The 22171-nt window shown below is 47.5% G+C and overlaps 1 protein-coding gene across 1 annotated transcript in view; it reads left to right on the top strand.

Annotated features, from left to right (window-relative positions):
* Positions 1–12230: 12230 nt before the first annotated feature.
* The window catches only part of Fli1 (Fli-1 proto-oncogene, ETS transcription factor), a 116775-nt gene continuing 106834 nt past the window's right edge, over positions 12231–22171 (top strand). Inside the window, exon 1 of the mRNA XM_036194345.1 lies at positions 12231–12534. Within this exon, the coding sequence (XP_036050238.1) occupies positions 12517–12534 (18 nt within the window). The 5' untranslated portion in view covers positions 12231–12516. The remainder of the gene's footprint in view (positions 12535–22171) is intronic.

The raw sequence follows: 22171 nt of genomic DNA, 5'->3' as shown, positions 1-22171 counted from the left end.
AAGGGCCACAAGAGGCCTCAGAAAATGGGAGATAAGGAGGGTGCCTCCTTGCTGGATACCTTTTAAAATCTGAAAATGTGTGTTCAAAGAACAAAAAGTAACTTCCCTCTTTCTCCATCATTATAAGGAGAAGGTTAGGGGGAAAAAAACATGAGAGAGACTGAAACTGATGTGCATTTGGATTTTATTCTTGGTGGAAAGAGCAATGGAACAAAAATAGCAAATAAATGAACAAAAATCATATCAGTATACAATAAGCCAGTACTGATATGGCAGTAGGTCCCAGAAAAGGTAATCAAAAGGTCAACATTGTCAAGTCCCTTTGACTTGCGTGGAGAAACCAAATCATGGCAAAATGCAATGATCTTTGGTATGTCTACCATACAAAATGCTGGTCTGGGTTGCTTATAACAACCGTAATAGATTATCTTACAGTGTTAGAGAGTAGAAACCCAAGATCACCTATCTAGTGGGTCGAGCCTCTCTCCTTGGCTTCCTTCTGCATCTCCACAAAGTCTTTCTTCTGGGTTCAGTCTGTATTGGGTCCTAATTTCCTCTTATTACAAAGGCTCTTACCATGTTGGATTAGAGCCCACCTATTGGTTTTTATTTTTTACTGTGTGACCTCTTTAAATGCCCTGTCTACTAAAGACCTTCACATTCTGGCATCATTTGAGGTGAGTGTCCCAAGGATTCACCACACAAATTTTGAAGTAGCACAACTCAGTCAAGAATACCAGGATTAGGAGCAGAATCAAGCTTGGAGTGTAAAGTTCCTAAGACCTTAGAACACTGATTTGCCATCCATCCCAACCCCTCTCCAGGTTAAATACTCTCACAGAGTTGCATTGGCTAAATATTTTCACAGAATGTAATGTGTTCAGATTGGACCACATTTCATGATCATCTGAGTGCATCAGCATCACTTGCCAGTTAAGAAATCTGAGCCCTAGTTGTCTTGCTCAAAATCACAGAACTGCTGGATGAACCACAGTGTACCACCACCCAGATTTCTTCTCCTTGCCCCTGACGGGCAATCTTCAGTTCTTCCATGCTCTCCTGGCCTCCCTGGCACTGTTGCTTTCTAGGTAGTGGGTGGAAAGTCTACTACAGGCTAGGGAAGCAGCTTGGCAGGGGCCAACTGTCAAGAGAGAATTGGAAAGCATTGGAGGTACAGGCTAGCTTTAATGAGTCCTCTCTGTTCACCCTCCACACTTGCTTCAGCCTCTGGTGGCTACAACAAATTTGTGTACACACACATACACACACACACACACACACACACACACACACACACACATGCACTTGCATGTGTATACACAATCACATACACCAGTCTTCAGGTGCATGTTTATATCTGAAAGGGACTCTATAATGCATTCCATTCATTTTCTGCTCATACATTTTCTTAGACCACAGATTTGGTTGTTTGCTACCCCTGAGAATGAATATCTATTCTGGCTCCTGAAATCACAGGAAAAGTAGGAACTAAGACACAAACATCAAGGCTTTGTTACAGAGCCTGGATCAGGTACAATCTTTATCAGCTTATAAGTGGGACGATTGCAGGCCCCTGGTTAAACACACCTGTGTGTAAATGAAGCAAGTGATGCCAGGTGCTCTCCCTGCAAGGCAGACAATGAACCAGAACCACTTTGGTAAAACTTTACTGTCAAGATAAATGTAGTGTTCTGGGTTATTTTCCAGTCTTCTCTTCAGTAACTGGTAAGGAGAAAGATAATTGGGTAAAGGTAATTGTTGCTTTTCCCCTATATCTGTTGGCATTTGTGTGGACAGCATGTATTCATCTTTGAACAAAATTACTTCTGTGTCTGTCTTCAAGGAGCTCGTGAGTGAGTGAGGAGGAAAACATCCAAGAGATATTTTTGCAAATGAATATGGCCTGGCTACTGTGAAAACACAAAGAAGGAGGAGCTGAGAGCAGTGGTTCTCAACTTGTGGGGTGCAGCCCCTCTGGAGGGATCAATCACCCTTTTACAGGTTACATACCAGATATTTACATTACAATTCACAACAGTAGCAAAACTATAGTTATGAAGTAGCAACAAAAGTAATTTTATGGTTGAGGGGTCACCACAACATGAGGAACTATATTAAAGGGTTGCAGCATTAGGAAGGTTGAGAACCACTGGCTTGGAGGAAAGTCTCCCTTAGAAGTCTCCCCACACCCTCCAAAAAGTCAGAGCCTGGTAATGCAAACCTGTGATCTTGGGAGGCTTAGATTGGAGGATCTCAAGTTCAAGGCTGGCCTGGACAACTTAATGAGACCCTTTCTCAAGATTAAAAGTGAAAAGAGGGCCTATTGTAGAGCTCTGTAGTAGAGCACTCACCTAGCCCTAGGTTCAATCTCTACCACGAATACTGCAAAACCTAGATAAATAAATAGAATAGGGAGGGAGGGAGGGAGGGAGGGAGGGAGGGAGGGAGGATCAGAGTGGCAATGGGGAGGCACTGAACAATTTGTTTTGTCTCACTTCCCCCTGCTCTAGCTGAGCCCTTCAGACCTCTCTCTCCACTTTGTGAAAGACAGTTTATCTTTCAAATACAGGATGCACATGTACACAGCCATTTTTATTATCCATTGTTTGAAAGAGTGTGCTGGCGTTCGGGAAAGAAGACATCTCCCCAAGAATCCAGAGAGCAGAATTCCAGGGACTGTGGCTCTGGACCGTTAGCCCCCTCCACTCCTCAGCAGCCTTGTTTTCCTAAGCTGTGGTCAGGAATGTGCTGGGAGGGGTAACATGGTTGTGGGCAAAGAGCCCGGGCAGCTCCAGTCACGGTCCCAGGCTGGCCTTTCACCTTCTAGCTCTTGGGTCTGCTCTTATTAAGGAGCAAAATGTTTCAATATGTGGCGCTTTGGGGGAGGGACAGGAGAGAAAATCGGGATATTGTTGAAAAGGAAATAATGAATAGCGCCCTCCAGTCCTAAGCAGAGCCCCCCACGTGGGCAGATCTGGACAGATAAGTCTGCTTTCTCCTGAAATGCAATTCTGTCAATTACCTTTCGGTTAGAAATTTCCAGAGCCAGTTGAGGGAAAGCAGGGAATGGAGAGGAATGAAACTAAGCTAGTTTTGTCGAAGGGTCCAGACCCAAAGTATCCAGGATTCTCGGCACTCCAAGGGGAAAAAGAAGAAGCAACAGCAGTCGGCAAGCAAGCGTGTGAAGCTGTCTGCTTACTTTTACAAACTGATACACTTCCACCTCTGTTCTCGGTCACCTCTGTCTCTGCTCAGACACCTAAATTAAAATCTAAGGCTCACTATTCTGTTCCCCAAGGCAGGTCTGGTGAGCAGTTCCTCTGGAGACTCCAGCAGAGGGCAAAGGTGTGAAATCTGCCCACCCTGACACACAAAGGCAACTGAACAGTATTGACAGGCAGCCTTGGGGAGAATGCCCTAGTGGGGGGCCGGGGATCCGACCTGACCATGGTCTCTGAAACCTGAGCCCCATCCAAGATCCTTCTACTAGGAGAAGAGAAGAAATGAGTAACATTTTAAATCCCAAGAAAGCACAAACTGAGGCCAAAACAACTTGTTAATGAGGGCCTTTCAATGCCTGAGCACCTCAAATCAAAACTCAGGCAAAAAGGTGTCTCTGTGTGGCTGTGTCTTACCCAGCTCTTAAAGATAGCTAAGAAAGAAGGTGGTTAGAAGTGTATTCCAGAGGGGGTCAGGTAAGTGGCAAGCAGGGGAAAAAAAGAGTCTGAATGGGACTGAATGAGGACTACAGGAATGCCAAGTCTGGAAAGCGATTATTTACGCAGTAGTAAGTTCAAACTTTCCCAGAAGAGTTCAGCTGTGCGTCTGTGTGTGATGCCTCTGTGGTTTCTCAGTATTCCTAGAGGTTTCCTGGTAACATAGGGAGGTTTCTGGAAAGGCAACTGGGGGCAGATGGGTGGCTGTCTTTTCAGGACAGCTCGTCAGACAGCAGTTGAAATATTGATAAGAACACGGAAATCAAATTACAAGAGGGAAAAGCCCGAGGAAGAGGTAGTGGGACGCACAGAGCCTCCGGCAGGCAGGCGAGGAACGCTGCTGCGCTTGGCTTGCTCACACAAACTCTGGTGACTCCACCAGAAGCTCAAGATGTGCCTGGACCGAGACTGTGGTCTGAACTTTTAACTATAGGTGCCTACCCGGTTTAATTCCTCATTGTCAAAGTCCTCGGAGCTGGGGCATAGAATACCATCGAGTCCACAGTCGGGACATCCTGGGGCTCCCGGGCTTAGCTTGCAAGGTTTCCTTAAAGGTGAGTGGGTGCGGGATCTCTTCTCTCTGTGTGTCTTTCTATCTCTCCCTATACTGCCCTTTCCTTCGCTCTCTCCCTCCCGCCCTCCCTTCCTCTCTCCCTCCCTCCCTCTCTCCTCCCCTCCCCCACTGCCCTGGTAGCAATCACAACATACAGGGCTCTCTAGGCTGTTTCTTCTCCCATTCATTCATTTTCTACCTCTCACTCTACTTGCAAACCGGCACTGGGTTTCAGAGAAAATTGTGAGAGAGAGAAAAAAAAAAAAAAACAGTGCCGGGGTCTGGGGTCTGAATCATCAGCGAAGGAAAAGCATGCACCAGAGAATACATACCTAGTCATTGAACTAGTGAGTGTGTGTGTGTGTGTGTGTGTGTGTGTGTGTGTGTGTGTGTGTTATGGCTTCAGGAGTCAAAAAAGCTGGAATTTGTTAGTAGGGAGAAAAGGTGCTTTATCAGAAACACATTGGCTGCTGGAGAAGCTGCAGGATTGCAGCTTGTTAAAGATGGTTTCAGAGAAGGAAAAGAGCGAGGGAGAAGGAGACAGCTCCAGCCTTAATCAAAGCCGAGGACAGACCTTCTCAGGCCGCACCTGACACCCAAGGTGGCTTTGCTTCTCCAACCCATGCATTTTGACCTTATAAACCACCTCCTCAGGACCCAAGTCTTCCTCTCTAAGACATCAATACCCTGGATGGGAAGAGTTCCACTTGCCTGGCTTTAGTGGTAGGGTGCTGGGAGAGCCAAGAAGAAAGTCCCTGCCCCAGGGCCTATTAGTGACTCTTGTGGCCTGTTCTCTGGAGACCGCCAGCTTGAAAAGGGCACTCTCCCCTTCCTGAGGACTCTCTCTGTCCTCTAACCAGAATGCCTCACCTGTGAAGCCACCCAAGCTCTTGAGAAAGCAGTAGTGTCTGGTTTATACTTTAGAGAGAGTAAGAGCTGATTCAGTCCTTGCCATCTCCTGGCCTGAAGACCTGAGTGCAGAGACTTTCCAAAGGACCAGACAGATATAAGCCCTCCATATCCCACAGCCTTTTCTGTTTGGGTCATCATGTCCTCACCTTTGCTCTGCTTTTTAGTGACTCAAATTTCTCCTACTCAGGTTGCTACTGGAGCCTTGAGGATCTTTCCTCTTTAGCACAAGATGTTTCAGACAGTCCCTGACACATCATCTTACGTCAAGGTAAGACAAGACAGCATCTTTGAACAGGTAATTACCCCCACACAACTCTCCCCCACCTCTGCTCCAGGCCTTTGATCTGGTCCTCCTTCATTCAGAAAAAAAGGGGGCCAGAGGTGGAAGGGAAGGAAGTCCTTGGCTATTCTGTGATCAGGATCTCACTTTTGGGAGACTGAGTGAGTCTACTGGAGGGTGTGCAAACAGAATCAAACCTGCGTGGTTCAGTGTGTACCTGTCACACAATGAGTGCCCTGCTTTAAGGGTGTGGATTGTGAAGATTTATATTGCCTGCTCAGTGTGCATGGATAAGTGCATGTGGGCATGTGTGTGGCTATGTACAGGCATATGAGCACAATTTTACTTTAACTGGATGGGCCCACTCAGCCCTCAAGCCCACCTAAGCCTGCCTACCTCTCAAAAGCTCAGATTGCTATATTTGACAGCTCATCCAAGAGGTTGTTTTCCCATTCCACAACCATTCCCAAGAATGTAAACAAACCCAGACTGGGACATCTGGGTTACACGTTTAGGGAAAATCCTCTGGTGGGTGGGGCGGAGAATGTACACTGAACGGCCTTCCCTGGGTAGAGACTGGACCTCACTCTGCACAGCCAAGAACTGGGTGGAGGAGGAAAGACCCACCAAGGTTGCAAAGGTACCTCCTTTAGGACTGGGTTTCTTTCTTCATTCACAAGTCCTATCCCAAACGTCCTGCCAGCACACCCAGACTCAGCCTTCTCCTGCTTTTGAAAGGGGGAAGGCAGAGCATGGGCCTCTCTGTCAGGACCAAGGAGCAATGTCTAACACCCTAGCACTGCTCAGAAACTTGTTGGCAGTGGAGAGCACCTTCTCACCTTCTACCTGCAGTCAAGAGCAGTGATGTTCACTTCAGGAAGGGTCCAGAAGGATTGCCCCAGGGTGATGGGAGGGGTGGAGGAGAAACTGGAATGACATCATGTCAGTAATTAGCCCTTGCAGAAATGGATGGACGGCTCTCCTAAGAGGCGCCACAGAAAACTATGAGATCAGACTGGAGGAGGCAGGGCCCTGCTCTCTGGCTTTACACATGGAGCTGCTTCTACTCTCATCTCCCCAGCAGAGAAGAAGCCAAGCTAAGATCTCGTCCAGCTTTGCATCCAGGGTCCTAAATGACTCTGATCCGGGCTGCAGCCTCCTTCCAGCTCACACACCAGGACCCAGAATCTCAGAGATAATAACTCCCCAAAAGGGCAAAGGGGAAACCCAGGGTCTGACCCAAGGTTAAGGGTCATGGAGAAAGCAAACTGGTCCAGGACAGAGTAGCAAACCAGCCTGGGGTGGGCAAAGAGCCCCTGTGAGAGCTGCGGGTTGCCACAGGAGCCGCTTGCCGCCGCAGGAGCTCTTTTCAAGGAGGAAAATGGATTTTTCAGCAGCCACAAAGTTTGTATTGTTGCACAAAGAAGCACATTGATGATGGTGAAAGGTCTCTGCACGGCGGGGACAATCTTTGGTCTGTTCTGCAGGTTTCCTTTACCAACCATTTGCCAGAGGGGCACAAACTGCCAAGCCCCTGCTGTTCCCTGTCTGCACCAGCTCAGGGTTGTTGACAAACAAGGGAGCCCAGGTGACCTGGCCACAGGAACCAGGAGCTGAGTCCTGCCCTAGGGGACAAGGGGCCCTCTCCACCCAGTCTCTGGATGCTGCTTACTGCAGACTGAGGCCTCAGAGGGTGACCTACAGAACCCTGTAAGCAGTCCTAGATGCCTAGCTACGATTACATTGACAACTCCCTCCTTCTGCCAGGCCCTGTTGCAAGCACTGTAATTGTACTATACAATTAATAATGACCCAGAGAGGCATCTGTTTTGCACGGAGAGATTAATGTGGTAGTTCGTAAGGGGCAAGTTCAAGACATAGACACTAGCCCTTTGAGATGCATTGTGCAGAGGTCCGTGTGCAGAGAGGGATCCTGGCTCAGAAAAGTTAAGAAACCGGGGAGCTGGGTGGTCCAGCCTGAATTTTCAAACATGGCATCCGGGTAGAGAGATGGATGGAGAAGGGACCAGAAGACCCAGTACAGTGACTCTTCCCAATGACCGCATAATGCTGGAAGAACGTGGAATATGTATTCCACCTAGGGATGGGTCATATCCTGGAGATCCGATCCCTACACACACCTGCCCACTCCTGACAGAGCTCTCTTCTTTCTGTTCTCCGCTGTTTTCTTCTGCTCTCCAGCCTACCAGCCTGCAAGTTCTGCCCAAGCTGCTTTCTCGGGGAGACATCGTCTTCCCCCTTTACTCTCAGACAATGGGAAACTGCTGGGTCCTGAACCTGCGCAGAGACACTGACCATAAGTATCGGGCATGCAGGTTCTGAAGTTGCGCTTCAAGGACAATGGTGGATATATTTGGAGTGGATATTGTATGGGACTACTGGGAGGTCGGGTTGGCTGAGATTCCAGAAGCTGAACCCACCCGCGACCTCCATAGTCTCCATCAGGGCGCCGCCACTGGATGAGGGTCGAGACACACCGGCTGGTCTCAACCTCCTGTCAGCCTGCGCTCTCTGGTCAGCTTCTGACTCCCTTGGGGGTTTCCTCAATGACGCCGAGTGGTCTGGGGGTTCGGCTTCCAACTGCCTGGGGCTCGGGTCTCCAAGACCCTCCCGGCCTGGCCCCCCGCGTGGCTCTGCAGACGCTGCGGCCTCCCACGTAGCGTTTTGAACTGGGCCGGTGCTAAGGCAAGAATGAGCGTGGGGAGTGGGCAGGGTGAGCAGAGGCTCTAAATCTTCCTTCAATCTGTGAGTGGATGAAGTCTGAGCAACAAATTCAAAGCAGGCGCGCCTGCAGAGCCTTCCTGCAGAAATAGTCCCCAGCATTCAAGCGCATCCAGGGGCGGCTCAAGCTGCCTTGTTTTGCTAAGGTCAGACGAGACTCGAGTTCTCCAATAAAAATAAATCTCAAATTAATTATGGCCTCGAGCGAGAGGCCAGACACTTGAAGCTGCAGTTGTGCAGTCTGGAGTTTTGGCGCTCGCCTGCCCACCCCTTCCCCCCCCCCCTTCCCCAGCCACCCCCCTCCATCTTTGCCAGCTAGATACCCTCTGAACTGGTTGGGGAAGAGAGAGCGCTGGAGGACGGCTCAGCCGGAGACGATTTGCCAGACCTGGCATCTTTAAGGAGCTTCAAATGACCCTGCTGTCACAGGGTCCGGAGGCACCTCAGGGATCGGGCTCCGATTGTCCCGTCCTTCCACTCCCGTTCCAGGCAGGGACTAAAAGGAGCCCGGGAAGCTTGCGTCTGGAAAGTCTTGACCCGGTCAAAAGGGCTGACATTGAAGGAGCCAAGACACGTTTTGTCGGCCGTTCCCCTCCCTGGGGAAGCAGGACTTCCGCATCTTTGAAATTGTCAAGTGTGTATGGTGCAAAGCAAGGCGTCTCATCAATGTTTTAATGAAAATTCTCCAAATTCAAATGCTTCCTAAATATTCACTCACATGTGTGCGCGTCTTCTATACAACTTAGAAATGCGCAACAGGACATTTTGTTGTTGATTCCCCCCCCCCACGCCCCCCGACTTGGTGGCTTTAAAAAAAATTGTTTAGCCTGGCTTCTTTGGCTATGAGCTTCTCCTGACTTGAAAGTCAAGAACGAGTTGGTGGAAGAGCAGCTGTGGTACCATAGCGGCTCCTAGCCCCCAGCCAGGCCCAGTCGGAGAAACAGTGAAGTCCACAGTCCTTGGAGCGCCAGAGGGCGTGCACCACTGTGTGGCCAGGGGCTGCCATTCCCGGAGCTAGACTAGTAGACAGGGAAGAGGACGGAGGAGAGGCGCAGAGAGCCAGAAAAGGAGGGGGGTGGGGGAAAGGGCGAGGAAAGGGAAGGGGAGTGAGAAGTGAGAGAAGGGGAGGGACCTGCCCTCTCCCAGCTCAAGACAGTTTTCATTTGCAGCAGGGCCTCACCGCAGGCTCTCTATCAATTTGTCTCAATGCAAACATTCAAAATATTCTCTTTGGCTGCTCATGAAAACAATGTGAGCTGCCAGGATCAAACCATCTTTCCAGATGTCTGGTGGTAACCACATTAAACAGGGCAGACTTGTTTACTGTTGTGTTTGGTTAGGGCTTTCCCCCCCTTCGGGATTTAAAAAAGAACCAGGAGGATAGAGTGGAGCACCAAACCCAGAGTTACATAAGTGGGCAAACTTGCCCACCAGTGCAGCAACATGGGATGGAAGGAATCTGACATTCTATCCCAAATCTGCTCAAAACTGGGGGACTGTGCCTTATTCTGGGTGGAGACCCCTGTGAATGGACAGTAGGTTCCAATGGGGGGGCGCGTTGGCGGTAAATAGAAAAAGACAGTAATGGTGCCTATGTCTATCTATGCAGGGGGGAGGGGCAGGGTTGTTTAGCCTCCCCCCCTCCATCGTGAAATTGTTATAGTGTCAGTTTTGTAGACAGAGACAAAAAGTACTCTTTAGTTCTCCAGCTAAGACGGCGATTCAAGTCTTCATCTTGATCTGGACTCTCTTTGAACCCCTCTAATGAGAGAAGAAATTGGGCTCAATGAAGTTAAGAGTTATTCCAGCGATGGGTGGTCAGTGTAGTGAAGATGACTGTCATTTGCCAGATTAAGAGAAGTTGGAAAGAAAAACCTGATGATTGTCTGCTACTTGGTGCTTTCTAAGGGGGCAGGGGTTGGGTAAGTCAATACATGTGGGGTGGATGTTAGTGGCCTCTGTGACTGTCCAGTACTTGGAAGGAGGACCTCATGGCAAAGTAAACAGTCCTTTGGGGCAGAGAGAGGCATGGTATGGCTTGGGTGCACCCTCCTGAAAGCTATGGTGTCGTTTGAATGTCTGTAGAGTCTGGGCTGAAAAGGAAACAATTTGGGGTTTGAAAGGATGTAATTCATTCTTCCTTTCCCTTTAACCTCTTTCCTCTCTGGAAAGCATGTGGAAACGCTGAAGGGAAGAGCAGGAGGGCGGGCGGCCCGGCCGCAGGCAGGAAAGGGTTAAGCATGATTTCTTTTAATTGAACTCCAGAACTGGTGGCCCCAGGCAAAGGGGGGGGACTGACCCCGCTAGCGGTAACCAGATGTGGCGGTCCCAGGGGAGCCCCGGAGCAGACCCCTGGATTGAGAAGCAGACAGGAGGAGGGGGAGTGGGCCCGGCCCCCACCCCACCCCCCACAGTAAACCGAGTCTCAATTGCTGGCAGGCTGCACCGCCACTCCAGGTCTGGTCACGTTCAGACCCATGTCTGTATTCGAACCCCAAATTGGAGCTGAATTGATGAGACTAATTTGGATAGGGGGAGGGGGAGGGAGGGAGACGAGCAAGAGCAATTGCTCCTGAAGAAATAAAGAATTAATAAGTCACCTTTTTGCCGCCGTGGACACCCATTTGAATTTTTTTTTTTCCAATTTATTCGGATCTGCTCTGGATTTTTCCCCCCCTCTTTTCCCGGGAGGACTCTTAAATAAAAGTGAGAAAGTCCACAGCGTGATCTGAAGAGCGTGGATAAGGTAACCTCTTTTGGAGTTCGGGGAGAAGGGAGTCAGGCCGCAAGCGCCGGTACCCAAGAGGCAGCCTTAACTAGAGCGCTCCTGGGTCCAGCAGGGGAGGCGGGAGATCTCGGAGAGAGCCCGAGGGGTAAAACGGGCCACGCCGCTGGGTGGGGATGACAGTCCCCAGCTCAGACCCTGTCTCATCTGAGAAGATTGGGTCAGTGCTGAGCCGCGGGGTGCCGCGCTCCCTGGTCCCGCTAAGTAGTGTGGAGGGCATGCTTGCCCCAATGTCTGTCTGTTCTTTGGGGGCTGCGATGGTATTGAAGGGCAGAGCTGGAAGCTGAGCTGAGGCTTGGCGGTCGGGTCTACACAAGTTAGAGGATTAAACACCAAAAGACGTGGATAAGTGGCCTAGGGTGCGCCTGGTCCACCCCTTAGCAGGCATGGGGAGCCAGGGGTAGAGGCTGGCAGAAGCATGGGCGCCTCTCTCCTAACAATGCTTGAGGTGTTGAGTCACACCCTTGACAGGTCAGGTCCGCAGGACCCAGATTCCGCGCGAGCCGCTCCGGAATCCAGTGCACGGATGCTAAAAGTTTTTTCGGGTGCTTTTCTTTCCTTCCTTTCTTCCTTCCTCCCTTCCTTCCTTCCTTCCTTCCTTCCTTCTTTCCCTCTCTTCCTTCTTTTTCTCCCTTCCTTTCTCTCTCTCTCTCTCTCTCTCTCTCTCTCTCTCTCTCTCTCTCTCTCTCTCTCTCTCTTCCTTTTAAAAATAGTCACTTTGCCTTGATCTGTGTCCAGATCTCCTCTGGCGGTCAGCGCCAGGTTATCCCCTTTCCTAGCAAACTCCCGCCTTCTTCCTCCCATCCCCGAAAAGTTTTGAGTCCGGCTGGAAAAAGCATTAATGAATGTATCTGTGGGAAGAAACGGAAAGTGAGTGAGTCAGGAGGGCCACCTTCGGCCAAAGGCCCAGGGGAAAGGAAAGAGGCCAGAGGCGTTTGGCTTTGGATTTTGGGGGGGAAGGTGGTGGGGGAGTTGCAGACTGCAGGAATCAGGGCGCGGACACTGGGCGTAGACCCCGTCATTGTTCCTGGCCCACTCTTATCTCCCAGGAGCAAGTATCCTGTGTGCGCAGTGCATGAATGTATCTGGGCATCACCGCGTATATTTATATAGCGAGTGAAGCGAAAAGCAGGGCTAGGCGAAGAGAGGAAGAGGGGGTGTGGGGGAGGGAAGACAAGAGAGAGCAGAGAAGAGAGGAGAGGGCGAGGGGAGAGAGAGAGAGAGAGAGAGAGAGAGAGAGAGAGAGAGAGAGAGAGAGAGAGATAGGACTTCCTCCCCGATCGCAAAGTGAAGTCACTTCCCAAAATTAGCTGAAAAAAAGTTTCATCCGGTTAACTGTCTCTTTTTCGATCCGCTACAACAACAAACGTGCACAGGGGAGCGAGGGCAGGGCGCTCGCAGGGGGCACTCAGGGAGGGCCCAGGGCGCCAGAGAGGCCGCACCGTGCTAATCTGAAGGGGCTACGAGGTCAGGCTGTAACCGGGTCAATGTGTGGAATATTGGGGGGCTCGGCTGCAGACTTGGCCAAATGGACGGGACTATTAAGGTAAGCAGCGGGGCAGTGGGCTCGGGGCTCGGGCCGACCAGGGCTGCGGGAGGGCTGGGCGCCGGGGTCCCGGAAGACGTGGCCGCTCACCCTTCCTTCCGTGGCCCCGGCTTGCGCCGTCTCCTCCGGGTGGCTAGTCTCCCCTTTCCGAGGAGGCCAGCCAGCCTTCCCGCCGAGGGCGATCTGCCCCTCACTCCTTGCTCTACCGAGGAGTCCCGCAGGCTCCCACCGCGCCGCACGCGGGGCAGCAAGATCCGGCAGCTGAAACCTGGGGAGCCGGGGCGCGGACCAGAGTCTAGGGCGGGAGATCGCCCGGTTTGCTCACACCCGGCACCCGGGCGCCCTGGCCCCGGCGCCGGGCACTCGTCTGGCCGCCAGCTTCCTCTTGCCAGAGGCCGAGAGAGCAGCTCTGGCTGGGGCAGCGTTGGCCGCCGGCTGGGGTCCCCCGATCCTCAGGGCCAGTTAAAGATTTGCTGCGGGAAGAGAGGGGTGTAAGGGAGTGTGTCTGAGGAGCCGGCAGAGCCGGCGGGTCCAAATGGAAGCCCCTGTTTACATGTCAGCCAGACTGGGTTTCTCTTCCCCTTACACTGCTGCTGCCCCGCGCTCTGCCGACGCTGGCTGCCGGGAGCTAACGGCCCGCCTAGCTGCTTCAGGGGCTGGGAATCTCCTGGCTCGGCCGCTCCCCTGCACCCCAGATCTCTCCGCTGTGCATGCGCCAGCTTCAGAGTAAGGGTTCCAGGAGCTGTCCTCTCAGTGAGAATTAAACTCCTTCACAGCCATCCGCCTGCGGTGGCTGGTTCTGAGCCTGTGGCCTGGGGCTGTCTTGCCGATTCCACCCCCAATCTGCGCCGCCCCGCCTGGGTTTAGGTTGCAAAGTGCAGCCCAGGAGACCCGTGAGTCTGGGTTCCCTGTCACGCTTCAGAAGGGCTGACTGCTCCCTCTGAAAGGGGGAAGTAGGGCCAGGAGCGGAGAGGAGGGACACCCCCTTACGTGACTAGCCTTAGAGGACTTAGGAGAATGAATGAGACCAGACGTTTAGCTTCAAGGCTGCCATACAACACCGAGCAGGAGTTGGTCTGGAAAAACTATCAGGCTGGTGAGGTAGGGACTGGCAGAGCCCGCCACTCCCCAAAACCTGGAGGAATCGACTTCCTACCCATGGCTTAACCTCCTAAGGGGAGGTTAAGGTGTTGGGCTTAGAGAATTCAACAGATTCTTATCTTCTGGGTGGGGTCAAAGTGTTTTTATTTTCTAAGTTCTCGCCCCCCCCCCCATCTGTCATGAAACATGCTGATGTAGGTAAAAGGCACCAAGTGAAAGATCTTGAAAACAGAGATGAGATAGCTGATTGTAACGGGTTGGGTTTTTAAGACAAGCTAATAGCCACGAGTTTATCAAGTTTGACTTGAGTGGGTGGGTGACAGGACTACTCAGAGACCTGAGAGTGGACGTCACTGGGCCTTTTCACCCCTTTCCTTTCCCTGCTTCCTGTTGGTGAGTTCATGCAAGTGCCTACATCCCCAGGTTCAGTAACCAGATGGTCCTCACAGAAGCTTCACATCCCCATTCAGAACACTTCCTACTCTCCCCCCAAGACTCCCCTTGGATCCACAAGGGTAGCAATATGGCTGCAGAGGCTTGGTGTGGACACTCTGAAGAGAAGTGAAGCAATGTCTCTACAGTGATCAGACCCTGAGTCTTGGAGGAAGCTGTGGTCTTTGCACCCAGGATGTGTTAACCTCGCTTTATGCACACATTGGAATGGGCATGGCAGGCATAGAGAGCAACATTAGACCAGGGGCTTGGCACTTTGTACCAAAGATGGGAGTAAGGGCTCTTTTAGGATGAGTGATGGGAGCCCATGAGCCCCTCCAAAGCTTCCCAAGGAACACTTTGTCTCTCACCTGGATGACTTGACTCCACAGCCACTACAGGTCAATCTCTTTCCTTTCCAACTCCTCTGTATGCCAAGGTTCTGGAGTATTGGATTTTTAGTGTAGCCTATGGCATTTAGCTCTATAGATTCCATGGGACTACTGTTTACATGCAACCTTTGGATTTGGGGGCTCGCAGGCTCCACTTACACAATGGTTTAATGCTAAGCTTGGTAATAAATACTGAAAGATACTGAATTGAAAGAAAGGCCAACCAACTTGCTGTACAAGTTCACAGCTCTTTACCCTCTTTGGGCTTCATACTCTTCATAAAAATCCCATGGGACTGCCTTACACTAGTGTTTCCAACTATGGGTACACTGGACAGCTATTCTGCCCTATACTGACAGAGATCAGAAGACACTAGAGATCCTAGAGATAGGATCTAATTTGTAGACACAAACTCAGGCTGTTGACTTGCCAGTTTGATTAGCCTGGAAAAAAAAAATCAGCTTAGAGTGATTGTATGATGTGATTTGATGCACCTGCATGCATCTTCCTCGAAATTTGAAAAATGCCCATGGGTCTTGGTGCCCAAGGATGTACATGGTTGAGGATACCAGGGAAGCCTGGCTTTCTTTACAGTAGGCCCCAGTTTTGTTCACTCACAGAACCCTTTGGGGCTAGAAACTTCTGCTCATGTTGCCCCTCCAAATTATGTTCTCTACTTATCCAAGAATGGCTCTTGGGAGAACTCATATGGAGAGCCTCATAATCTGGTTTGCTCATCTTTAGCTATAGACAAGTTAACCTGCCATGCTAAACAACACCCTACCCCACCCCTTCTCCCCACAGTGATATTATCAGTGTTGGAAAGCACGTGATACTGCTTGCTGCTTGAAGAAATGACCTGGTTTCAAAACCCCATCTCAGTTCTAGGCAGGCTTCCTTTGATCAGATTGATGCCATCTGTACAAGTATGAATGTGAAGTGTTCCATCAAAGATTGGGAATCAACTAGAGAAGAGTTAGACATGTGCATGAAATTGGGAAATAAGGAAAGGAAGGAAAGAAGGTCTCAGAGAAAGCCTAGGTTCATCCTCATTTCTACCACTTACTGTGCATGTTCTAGCCAAATTCTCCTGAGTCTCAGTTTTCTCATCTGCAAAGTAGGTCTCCAGCAACTTCTTTAGATAAGTCGCAGTAAGGATGAGATAAAATCTGGTACTTTAGGTGGATGCATATTCATTGAACTTCATCTTGGGTTAGAACTTGTAGAGATTTGTTGGTCACAACAGTAGGACATAGGTTTGAATTTATCATTACCCGTACATATTTCATGACTTGGATCTGTATTGGTGATGTACCTCTCATGTCGGAGGCTCTACTTTATGTCTTTGGATAAACAGCGATTGGATGTCTCTAGGGAAGGTGGTAGATGTACGTAGAAACTAATGTGACTAGGGCTGGCCTGTGATGGTGCCGCACCAGGCAGGAGAGCCAGGAAGAACACTGCTGATAAAGAGTCGAGGTAGCCCTTCTGCACAACCACTAAATGATGGTAGAGGAAAGAGTGAAGTTGGGCTTACCACTGGAATCTGTGGACCAGAGAAGAGCCATATGCCTCACTGAGGGCAGGCTGCTGCTCTCAGGGCAGAGAAACTCGGGAAGGAGCCCTAGGAAGAGGCAGTCAAGGGAGGAGCACATCAAAGAGGGCAACTTTGGCTTCTGCCCTCCACGTGGGCATCTCACTCCCCCACCACTCCTCCTCAATAGCACCTAGATTCACAAGGATTCCAGGCAAACTAGATGGTCATTTTGTCTGTCCCCACAAGCACATGATTGTTCTCTGAGGTGACGACCAAGTGAACTATTGCCACTAAAAAGCTTTCTTCTCTTACTGTGCAAATTCATAGGTTTGCAACTTGAAAGCTTTGGAGGACATTCATCCTAACACTCTCAGCTCTACCTCAAGGAAAACCGGGGTCTGAGGAAAGTCCACAATCACAGGGAACAAAGTGAGAATTCGGGGTTCCTAAGACACAGGGCAATGCTCTCACCATGAGACCATGACAATATCACTTGTTACATCAGTTAAAATGATACAATACTGCCGAAAGAGAACCGTAAAAAGAGAAATCATGAAATACCTGACACCTTAAACTAATGATGCTCCAATATTTTAATGACAGATATATTCCTCCTATCTTGAATTACATCTGCACACACACACACACACACACACACACACACACACACACACACACAGCACCACTACCAACAACAACAACAACAAAAAGCTACAATGTCCAAAATTTTCGATAGGTTTGGAAAACACAACTATTTTCCAAAATGAATCTGTTTGACTGTAGGCAACACGAACAAAGTTTCCATTATCAAGAAACTACCTAAAGTGTACCATTATTTAAATAACCAACAGGTCCCTCTAAGGACAGTGGATAGGTGTAAAAAATGAATTTTTGTCTCTTTAAATAAAACACTCCCAGATATATTAGGACATACCTAATGTATCTGTCTTCTAAACAGTGAAGCAAATGGCCTTTAGTAACAACCCGGTTAAATACAATTTAAATTTTCAATGTCTTCTTTAGTTCAAGGTTAAGCAGTTAAGTTGGTATTGGTTTTAAAAACTGTTTGGATGAAATCACCCCCTCTCCCTAGAAACATAGCATTAACCCCATTCTTTCCCAGTAAAAACAAAGGACAAAATCTTGGCAAAATGTTCACAATAATAAACTCTCCTTTATTCCACTTTAAACCTCAGAAAAATATCCACAAACTAAAGTTTTATTCAACTTAAAGGTTAATATGTCGCCTTTTAGTTTAGACCATTTATCTTTTTGGACTTAGAATGGGAAGTCTACTGCTTTATTTCATTTAGATGACTGACTGAATAATGTTGGCATAGAATATTTTTGTTTTGAATAATATGAATTTTTGAAGACTGAATTAAGATCCTGTCTATCTTTTTTTTATTCTACTGTTGTTCGTGTATGTGTGTGTGTGTGTGTGTGTGTGTGTGTGTGTGTGTGTGTGTGTACGATGTGTGTATAAGCATGGGCACTCACATGAAGATAATGGGATGACCTAGAGCATTGATACTCACTTCCCACCTTGTTTGAGATAGGGTCTCCTTGCTGTTAGCTGCTGTGTACAGCAGTCCAGATGGCTCAGGATCTTCCAAAGAATCTCCTGTTCACATCTCCCATCTCCCAATAGAATCACTGGAAGTAGAGACATGTTACTTCTGTCTGGCTTTATGTAACTCTGGGCATTCAAACTCAGGTCTTCAAAGTTGTGTGGCAAGCACTTTACCCACCGAGCCATTTCCCCAGCATGCTTTGGTTTGTTTGGGGGAAGTCTGTGTATCCTTGGCTAGCCTCAAACGCACCATGTACTTAAGGATGATGCTGAACTTCTGAGCATTCTGCTTCCACCTCTGGATGCTGGGATTCCAGGAATGCACCATCCTATCTAGCTATAATACATTTTATTAGTCATCTCAGAGTTCCACAGGTGTTTTTCTCTGCAGAAGACTACACCCTGTTTCATTTTCTGTTTATTTCTTGTCTGCCATGTTCATGCCATTCGTGTATCATTTCATTAACAGATGGTATTACTAAATGATACCACTTAGTAATACACTTTGGGTTGTTTCTCCTGAGGTAATAAAAGGAATCACCATCCATTCCTCTTGTGGTCACCCCCTCAGCCTAGTATCTTTGACGTATAGCAATCTCTAGAATAACAGTTTTCTGTGGAAAGTGGACACTGTATGCTGACCAACCATATCAATGCAACAACAGCAGGACTGTTGACCTGCCTGGGATCCTCAATTAGAAGATGAGCTGTATGTGCCCATGGGATTGTCGGGTGTCATGGCAGCCTGTGCAAGGAAAGAACAACCTGAAGTGCGCGCGCGCACGCACACACACACACACACACACACACACACACACACACAAAGATGTGATGAAAAGGGTTACATGTGTAGTTTCTTAGTCCTGGCAAAGCACTTTCACATGCTCTCTTGGCATCCATCCTCACTGCACCCCTACGGGAGCTTATACCATCATAGCTACATTTCACACAGAACGGATGGAAGTTCAGAGAGGCAAAGCTACTTGCCCAGGATTACAGCTAATATGTGGCAGAGCAGGGGTTTTTCAAGCCCACCCTTTCAGATTGCAAAATGCCTTTCCTCTTCTGCACACACCAGCCATGCTACTTCTTGACATAAGTGGATGTGGAAGGTGGCCTTGAGGTATGAATAGACTTGTGTGTAATAATATAGTCAAAGGCTTTGGAGAGGTAACGCATTGGGGAGGAAGTGGAAAGATGAAATAAAAGTAGAATATGGAATGCCTTAAATATTGTGATAAAAAAATTTAGGTCTTATAAAATATACAGGAAGAAATAATCATTTTTTAAAACGTTATGATAGTCTATACAGCTGTACAAATCCCTTAATGACTGTGTTGTATTCTTCCTGCTGTCATCCTTTTTCTGAGTTGACGGGGATGACAGTGGCTTGTCAGAAACTCTACTAGAAGCTTCTTGTGAGCCATCAGGACTAGACAGTGAGTGAAGAGTTTGAGGCAAAAGGCAATTCTGTGAGATGCAGCTGGCGAAGCAGGCACCGAGGAAGGGAGGAAGGGACAATTCCATTTCTTTGGGTCAGATAAACATGTGATTACACAAGAGTGAGGCATTACACATTCCTGCACTCTCAACACTTAGAATGTAGAGACAGGAGCACCTGTAGGACAGTCTAGCACACATAGTGATTTCAAAGTCAGACTGAGCTATGTGCCAAGACCCAATTTCAAAGAACCAAGTGCTGTGAATTTGGTTCAGTAGTTAAGCATGTGCCAAGTATGCAAGTATGCAGAGGACTCAATTGGATCCCCCAAACTATGAAAAAAATGTTTTAAAACATTGTTGCATTTGCTCCCACAAATATGACTTTTTGCCCAGTGTTCTGGGGAATCTCTCCATGAGCTATCTTTTTAATTGGGAGGTCTATCCTAGGTGACTTCAGGTCTTTTTAAGAATGAGTCAGCAGATGGTAACAGAGACCATGAAAGAGGGAAGGTTGTTTCCCTGAGACTCAAATCAAACTTCTGTGGAAATTCAGAAAAGTGTGACAGTCTCTCATGTGGAGGTCTGGCCCATTGCCTCCATTAGTAGCGCTGACATTTCATCCAATCAAACCAAGATTCAGAGAGTTGTGTCCCTCATCCCAGTAGGATCTGAGACAGGAGGTGGAGTGTACTTTCAGTACTTCAGACCAACTTTATAGCAGCTTCAAAATTCTTCATGCCTGAAGTCTTTAAGATATTTCCTATCTTTAGGGAACAACATACCTGCCATTTACTTTATGATCAAAATCTCATTGTATGAAAGTTTTCAAATCCTCAAGGAAGACACAGACTTGAGTCCTGTGGAATGATTTCCCAAGAGCAGGCCCATTACTCACTCCAAGCTTTGCATCCAAGGTCATGAAAGACCTTATGCCACATTTTAGTGCACACATGCAAGAGTCCTGAATTATGGGTGCCAAGGGAGCTTTAACCTTGATTTTCTAGACATGTGTGGCTTTCACATATCTACTCGAATCTATCACTCCAGATGCAGATTTGATCATTCTGAATATGCAAGTATTTACTGATTTTATGTGTAAAGGAGCCCAGTCTGAAAGTGAACAATTGTAAACTACCATTCTTACAGCAAAAAGGTGAAAACAAATAGGTTAATATTAAAAATTATTCAGCTTCTAACTTGTCTTTATATTGATTGTTATAATTCACACAGAAGCATATATTTGGATTGAAATGTATATGTCTGTAGAGCCATTTTGCATTTAGACATTTATCATTTAATTTGTACTCAATCATTTATTCATTCACCCAAGTTGAATCGTACTAGAAGCCTCAGTGGTCTAGAGATGATCTGCCTCCATCAATGAAAACAAGATGTCTTCACTACTTCAGATCTCTAGAGGGTAGAAGTTTCTCTATTTCCTTGTTTTGAGTTCTGATGATCCATGATTCCAAAGAAGGCTATGCCCACTCGGGGGTACTATTTATACTTAGCTTAATGTTATGGAGACATTAGGCACAGTGTCTCAAGGCGACAACAGTGTAGAGCTCCACAGCCCCTCCATCCCAGGTGATACTAGTCCTTTATGTAGACATTTTTGGAATTACAGAGCTTGAGCCAAAGAAATTCCTTCTCTCTTTCTCCAGGTCTTCAATGTGTCTATTAATATGGAGACAAATACAACAATTAAGTAAAAAGATAGGACTGCTTTGTGACTCAGTGACATGGCCAGCGTTCACACATACCACCAAACAAGCAAGCAAACTCAAAAGATAAATGAGAACTCTCAAAGACCATTTTTCATACTTAATATCAGACACAATGATTACTTACAGATCAATTTTAAAAAAGACTACTTGATGGGAAATGGACAAAGACACTAGAAGAAGAAACACAAATGAACAATCAACTTAGAATCTCAAGCCTGTGCTTTCATAAAGATCTTTACACGAAGAATGGGATCCTTATGGTTATGACCTAAGTGGACAATAAAGATAAAGGGAAAGTAATGATGTGCCATGGTAGAAAGGGTGACTGTCTTACCTTTATCTGTATTTATTCAGATATTAAAGATGCATACACAAGATGTTTATAGCAGCATCTTTATATGAAAAATGAAAACTTATTGGTTTATTATCAATAAAGTACTAGGTATATAATTAGGGAAGATATATACAAGAGGATGCCATACCAATGTTAAATGAAATAAGATAATTCTTATGGACACTGATCTAGAAAGCTCTCAATGGAATGTTGTCACATATAAAAATAAAAACTACAAACTGCATGGCCCATTTATGAAAGAAATTTAAGCACATGTATGTATGATCTTATTATGTCCAAATAATTTCTAGAAGTATATACAAGTTACAACCAGGTACCTTTGAATATGGAAGAGTAGATGTCTGTCTTTCACATCATAAATTCAGGGAGCATCTTATTCTGTAATAATTAGTATAAATTATTTTTATACTTTAAAATAAGCAAAAATGAAAATGGTCTGTTGGAAATAGATTTATTGAAACCCTTCTAACCAAAATGCATGGGTTCCAGAGACTGGAGACCACTTTTTGTGAAATAGTGTGGCTGAGGATTTGCACATAGCATTTCTAGCCCTGGCTGTACCTCGAAGCACCTATTGCATCTTGGGCAAGTCCCCCAGCTTCTGCTACTCACATGACATTTCTTTCTCTCATCTTTTTGCATGTAAACTGAGCTGCATTGGTAGCATTCTCTTTCAGTCCCAAGTCCATTCTGTCCAGGTTATGTACTCCCATGTCTGATTTTGGAGTGTAGATGGCTGAACTCCTTGACCTTCTTTCTGGTCCAGTACGGCTGCTCTAACATCTCAAGATTAAGTTGTGCTACCTGGTGACGCTCAAGACCAGCCACCGCTGAGCTATGACAAGGTGCTTTGTGAGTTTCTGGGAGCCCAGTTGTCTTCACTTGCAATTCATGGTGCAATAGTGTTGAGCGTTGTGTGTTGACACCATCCAAGAATAGGGCCCAACTCTGCACTGGGTCTTAGACTACCAAAACTTCAGTCTTGTTTGAAACCCAAAAACATATTTGGTTCCAAAAGCCTTTACTCTAGACTTCTTTTTTTAAAAATCCTGTTTAATTGAAGGGAAATTGAATTTG

This window comes from Onychomys torridus, chromosome 7 (assembly GCF_903995425.1).
Source record: "Onychomys torridus chromosome 7, mOncTor1.1, whole genome shotgun sequence".
Lineage (NCBI taxonomy): Eukaryota > Metazoa > Chordata > Mammalia > Rodentia > Cricetidae > Onychomys > Onychomys torridus.
The sequence above is the reverse complement of the archived record's forward strand: the minus strand, read 5'-3'. Positions and strand labels throughout refer to the sequence as shown.